The 6,480-nt window shown below is 36.3% G+C and overlaps 1 protein-coding gene across 2 annotated transcripts; it reads right to left on the bottom strand.

Moving 5' to 3' along the window:
- Positions 1 to 363: 363 nt before the first annotated feature.
- Positions 364 to 4,049, bottom strand: LOC131162901 (uncharacterized). 2 transcript variants are annotated; one of them, XM_058119513.1, is made up of 6 exons: positions 3,870 to 4,049; positions 3,460 to 3,606; positions 3,291 to 3,364; positions 1,779 to 1,911; positions 1,335 to 1,646; positions 364 to 868 (listed from the first exon to the last, which is right to left on the bottom strand). In XM_058119513.1, the coding sequence occupies exons 2-6, from the start codon at positions 3,595 to 3,597 to the stop codon at positions 596 to 598; spliced, it is 930 nt and encodes a 309-aa protein (XP_057975496.1). In that variant the 5' UTR covers positions 3,598 to 3,606; positions 3,870 to 4,049; the 3' UTR covers positions 364 to 595. The 2 variants fall into 2 exon arrangements, with proteins under 2 accessions (XP_057975496.1, XP_057975495.1); XM_058119512.1 differs by lacking the exon at positions 3,870 to 4,049 and having other exon boundaries at positions 3,460 to 3,787.
- Between the last annotated feature and the right edge of the window lie 2,431 nt (positions 4,050 to 6,480).

Genomic DNA, 6,480 nt, shown 5'->3' with positions numbered 1-6,480 from the left:
AAATCAAGTTGTATTCTAGAGAAGACAAATTGAGGAGTTTTGCTACATCAATTTAAGCTGAAAATTACATAAAGTTTGACTCTCCTTAAAAAGGGCCAGAGGTACTTTGATTTTATTTAATTTATTATTCTATTTGGGCTAAATTCCTAACACAAATATTTCAAAAAAAAAAATCAATTAAATGATTCAATTTTTATTCAAAATGTTACCAAATTTTATTTTTCATTCCAAAAATTGTTGCACCCACTCAATCCATAAGACTACATGAAGCCATTTTTGAATGCATTCAAACCCTGCCAAGTTAGATGATTGACGATGGATGAAACCACTTCAAAATGATTATTAGCATGATGCCAAGCAACAAAACTGAACCCAATGAATCATTAATCAAATAATGTCCTGAACACACAAGATTATGGAAACACAACCCAAGTGGCCAAACACTACACAATTTTGGTAGGACATGTTAAAACCTAGGCATATTTGCTAAATCCAACAATGCAAGGTTAAATCATCCAAAAACCATAACCCCAACTACCAGAAAAACAAAACCAGATACCATGTAGATTAACTGAGTTAGACCTAGCATATATTATTAAACCAGAGCAATGCTGCTCACACCACCAGGAGGTTTGCGAACTCCACCCAAGTAATCTCGAGACTCTGCTTTCCCATCAGCAAATATGTTGCTGCCACTCATCTCCCGCAGCTTCGCAATGCTCAGTGGCTTTTCAGCAGATGTGGGAGCAACATCTCCTTTAAAAATGTCATTTCCTGTCAACTCAGCAAATTTCTTGTCATAAATCTTCTTTGCAGTTTTTGTTGCAGCTTCTTCATTAGACACAATACTGCTCTGACCTCCAGCAGGCTGTAGGATCACCAAAACCAAGATCAAACCAGTTGGATCTTTAAATTCATAGAGAATAAGTCATGGAAATGAATGCCTAAGCAAACAAAAAAGGAGGGGGGGGGGGGGGTGTTGTGCACACTAGAAAGGTCGAGCTAGAATAAAATGCAGACTTCAACACAGCCCAATCCATGTGCCGTGCATATAGGACCAAGGTTCCCAGAAACATTCCCTCCTAAAAGCTAATGTTGCTGGTTGGTACCGCCAGCATTCTTAGCATGTTTAATCTAATAACACTTAAATGCATGGACAATCTCAACAAATCTCTTTTTGGCATATCCTCCAACATGCCCAATATAAGACAGGAGCTCAAGGCATCTTGCAAAATCCTCCCCAATTCATGTATTAAAATAAATTATGCTGAGGCTCTCTCACACACACACAAAGAACAAGAGCATTCATGTCATCACCCCCACAGTTTACTCACATTAGAAACTTTTACAGATGTACGAACATTGCGAGGTGCAGGTTCTCCCAACTCTTGGCTGTCATTCAAATGCAATGAACATGCAGGCAATGGCCGCGGTAGAATTTCAGGAGGCGGTGCAAAGATGTCATGTCCACTGAGCTCCTTGCACTTAGCATCAGAAAATTGCTTCTTAATCCTTGCCTCTGACTCACTTTCCAGTGTCCCACTCAACTCACGCTGCTTTGCTACCTCAGGCAGAGTAGTGGGCTTCTTGGGAGAAACACTCTCTTCAGCACCAAATGAGATGTGACTGATCCCAGCAACCGCTTGCTGAGAATACCAAATATTAGGAAATGAAAAATCAAGTGATCAAAACATAATTTTATGTAGAATCTATATAACAATGAACTTATGAACAACAGAGCTCTGCACACTCAAAAAAAACTCTTAATTAGCATATACCTGGTACATACGCAGTCCTGTTTTGCTACTTGAAGTTGGAGTGACACCACTGACTTCTAGCGTACCATTTTCTTCATCAGCAAAAATACCACTACCTGTCATCTCCTTTAACTTATAACCTGAACAAGGCTTCCTGGAAGTTGGAAATTTAACAATTTCAGTCACCTCAGATTCATGGCAGAGTCAGACAAGCCTGATACCTCCTCTAGAAAAATAAAGAAACATTTACAACACAAAATACTATTTCAATGTTTAACCAAACGCATTGCAGTCATAACAAATTGTGCAGTATCCATTAAGAAACATAAATACACCAAAAGAAAGAATTAAAGAAATATGAAGGAATCTAATTTTTTTCTTTGATTATCATGGAAAGCAAGAAAGAAGAAAAAATATATAGAAAGTCAATAAACAAAATTTTAATTCAACACAACTTTTTTCTTTCTATTTTTTATTTTACTAGAACAAATTCTCATTTCTAATAGCACTTGATATAAAGCATAAAAAAACGCATTTCCTTTATATTTTTCTTTCCTTTCTTTTCCTCAAACAAAATCTTGATCCAAACATGCCTACAGGAAAGTAAGCTATTAAACATTTTGTTTCTCGACTGCCGCACACACTCCTTAGTGGTTTCACTGTTTTGTGCCCTAAAGTGCACTAGGCATGTGAAGCAGTCAAAAGATTTGTCATGTGTTGATGCCTTTATACCAAGTGTGCGAACTTGATAAAGCATCATAGAAAATATATATATATATATATATATATATATATTTTTATATATATTCCTGGGACTGCAAACCATATTCCATTCTGTGCAGCAAACACATGCTCATATGTTTTATAATTTTTATGATTTAATTTTTAAATTAGGAAAAAAAAAATAGGAACTCTATCATTTCTTTCGCAACATTTCCTGAATTAACCAAATCCAGATCTTGCAAGTTTAAGCAAAGGGTTGAAGGGGCAGAATTTAGATCATGCTGCGGACTGACTAAAAAGGATAACAATATAATCGTAATATTTATGGCGTTTCAAAGACAAATTAAATGGTTTGGATTAACGGCAATTGAGAAACCTATCAGACTCAGTCTCAGGAACTGTTATATAGCAAAGTAAAGGCTGTTGAACTAGGACATTTTTGAAGACGAAGTAAGATGCAACCATTCAAGCCAAGTAAATCCCAGTACCGCATCTAAAGATTCCTAATTGTGGGTACATGTGTGTGTGTGTGTGTGTTTCGATTATTCCTTCAAATTTACTGGCAAGACGAAGATCAATCACTGGAAATAAAAGGCAACATTTGAAAAAAAAAAATTGGGACAAAAATAATGAACTGACTATCAAGTTCAAAACTTGAACACCACCACACCCACCCAAAAGAATAGGGCATTGTGAAACCCGTGAAGATTTTATTGACATAAATGCAATTCCTGAACTAGGAAATCACGAAAACCAGTAATCACTAAATTTTAAAAAGTGGATTTGAGAAGAAGCAGGACCAGATCTCACCTTTTCAACAAACTCTCGGCCTCTTCATCCGTCACCTGACCTCCAAACACCACCTTACTGATCCCATCGGACGGCTGACAATAACCCAAAAACAATATAGAAATAAAAAAAAAAAAAACACCAAAAACACTCTAAGCCTCCCGTTAATGTTGGCCGGAAAAAGGCGTACCTGGTGGGAGCGGGCGGCGGAGAGAGCACCGGGAGCGGAAGAGCCGGGGGCAGGCGAACCGAAGGCAGGATTTTCCGGCCAGGTGAGCAGATCTGCAGTGGAAGTGTGAGGCTTCCTCACGGAGGTGCTTCGTTCCATTTTCCTTTCCTGGCGAGCAAGAAAATGAGGGAAAAGAAAAGAAAAGAAATACAAAAAAGCGAGAGAGCTCAGACAATCTCTATTTCTCTCTGTAACACAGAGGAGTGTTAATTGGTCTCTCTTTTTCGGAAATTGAAGAAAGAAGAATGGATCTGTGTATGAAAGTTCGTGCGCGCATATATATATATATATATATATATATATATATATATATATATATTATTTGCTTCTCTCTCGTGGCTTGCTTTGCAGACTGTTGGTGGACTATTTACCTGCTTACTCCGTCTTCTGTTTATAACCAGAGGGAGAGAGAGAGCGCTGTGCAGGCTCTCCAACAACTGAATTTGAATTTTTGTTCCGCCTCTAACGCCGTTTAAAAACAAAAACAAAAACAAAAAATCAAAAGAAGGTGGGGAGCATGTGCAGTCAACTGGCAGGTGTCAAAACCCGGCAGGATAAACCGACTGAGGGTTCTTCCATTTGCATTTGAGCAAAATTGCAAAATGACAAATGACATTTTAAATTTAACCTATTCTAAATTATTACAACTTATTGGACAAACATTATAAAATAATAATTTTTTATTAAAATTTAAAAGTAATATGGGAATAATCTTAAGATCTTAAAATGAGTAGTTAAAAAATGCATAAGTAGTTGGTCGACAAGAAAAAATAGTTATTAACTTGATAATTGGTGAGAGACCCAAATGCACCACTATACCTGTAAATGCAACAAATTGTGAGGGCATAAGTTATAATCTTTTCATTATAGAGATGTAATATTAAGTAAGATCAAGCATAACTCCCATTGATCGTTAAACTCTCTTTTTGTATTAGCCTGTGAAAAGGGAGGTTAGAGAAAAGGAAAGATAATTGAGTAATTTTCTTACCAAAACTATATGACTATAAGTGATATAAATTATAGTATGTTTGTAACACCCTTGTCCTCTTAAGTTGGGTTTACTTGTTGGAGTGTGGTATGATAGTAGTCAAATATGCTCATGCTCCATAAACAATGACTCCTTGCTACAATGTGATGCAACAGCAATAAGATTCATTAATTATAAAGCTTACGTCAACTTCTCAAATGTTGCCACCAAAGAAAAAAGATAGTTCTCTAACATCGGCTGCCCATAAGAAATCAAATACAACAATTTTCATTTTGTTATGTTTTTTGTGGCTCTTATACTTTGTGGAGTGCATAGACGAAAAAAAGGAAATTATATATCAAGTCATTGGTGCTGTGCAATAGACATTCGTCGAGGAATGAGCCTCATTCATCAACGAGTGGAGATATCGAGTGCAGATAAAAATTCAAACATTCAAAAGTCGTCAACGAATAGGCCTAATTTGTTGACGAGTGGAGATACTGAGAGCAGATAAAAATTCAAACACTCAAAAGTCGTCGACGAATGGGCCTGATTCGTTAACGAATTGACCCTATTCGTCGACGATTGGACTCGGAGCTACGAGGATGATTTCAAATTTTGAATATGAACGTTAGGACAGTTGGGTATTTGGAGGGAAGCCTCCATTGGGTTGTTAAATATGTCATTCTAGGTGTATTGAAGAGTGTGAGATCATTGTAATACCATTGTATTGTGTATTTTATTTTTCATAGTGAAACATTTGCCAATTGCTCCTATGGATGTAGGCTTTACCGAACCATATAAATATTTTTTTTGGATTCTTGTTTCTTTTAGATATACTATGTATGTGAATTATATTTTGGTGCTTCATTGTTTAATGCGTTTATATTCTGTTGTGCAGTCTCATATTCAATTCTCACAACAATTGGTACCAGAGCCAGGTTGTCATGGCATCGGGTACTTCTTATGTAAGATTTGACGTTGTCAAATTTGATAAAACTAGAAACTTCGGTTTGTGGCGGAGGAGAGTAAAGGATTTGCTTGTGTAGCAAGGGATGGTGAAGGTCTTGTATAATGTTCAACTGAAATGTATGAATGAGGCAAATTGAAGAGAATTGGAGGCAAAGGTTGTTTCCACAATACATTTGTGTTTGGCCAACGAAGTGCTCTATTGGAAGAGGATTCCTCAGCGGCTGTGTGGCAAAAGCTTGAAAGCTGATACATGTCCAAATCACTTTCTAATAAATTATTCCCTAAGCAATATATTTATTGGCTTAATATGGTTAAAGATTCGAACTTAAATCAACACATCAATGCATTTAATCAAATTATAAGTGATTTAATGTGTATTGATGTTAAGTTTGAAGAAGCTGATAAGGCTTTGATGTTAATAAATTCCTTGCCAACAACTCATCCTTATGAAAATTTAGTTACATCTCTTACATGGGCAGAAGAGACTCTTAATTTAGAAAAGGTGACAAATGCCTTGTTGGGTTTTCATCAAAGGCTGAAAATCTATAATGAAAACTCGCATGGAAAAGGACTTATGGTGAAAGGTAACTATGAGCGTGGGAAAGGAAAATTCAAAAATGGATCGAATCAAAAATCTCATACTTAATCCAAGAAGAAAAATGATATCCGGTGTTATAAGTGTGGTAAAAAGTGGCATGTTAAACCAAAGTGTCCGAATTGGAAGAAAGGAAATGCTAAAAAACATAAAGGGACTTCAAAATCAGCAAATGTGGATCAAGAAGAAAATTCAGTTTGTAGTGATGGTGATGTACTTTTAGTTTTGTCGGGGTCGGATCACCTAATGGACACATGGATTCTAGACTCGACATGTTCTTACCATATGACTCCATATATGGAGTGATTCAGCACTTACAAGTTGGTAAATTCAGGTTTAGTTCTTATGGGTAATGATGTTTCTTGTAAGATCATTGGCATCAGAAATGATGAAGTTAAAATGTTTAATGGTGTTGTGAGAAACTTGAGTAATGTAAGACACATACTAA

The sequence above is a fragment of the Malania oleifera genome, chromosome 8 (genome assembly GCF_029873635.1).
Source record: "Malania oleifera isolate guangnan ecotype guangnan chromosome 8, ASM2987363v1, whole genome shotgun sequence".
In the NCBI taxonomy this organism is placed as follows: Eukaryota; Viridiplantae; Streptophyta; class Magnoliopsida; order Santalales; family Ximeniaceae; genus Malania; species Malania oleifera.
This window is presented reverse-complemented; position numbering and strand designations above follow the sequence as displayed.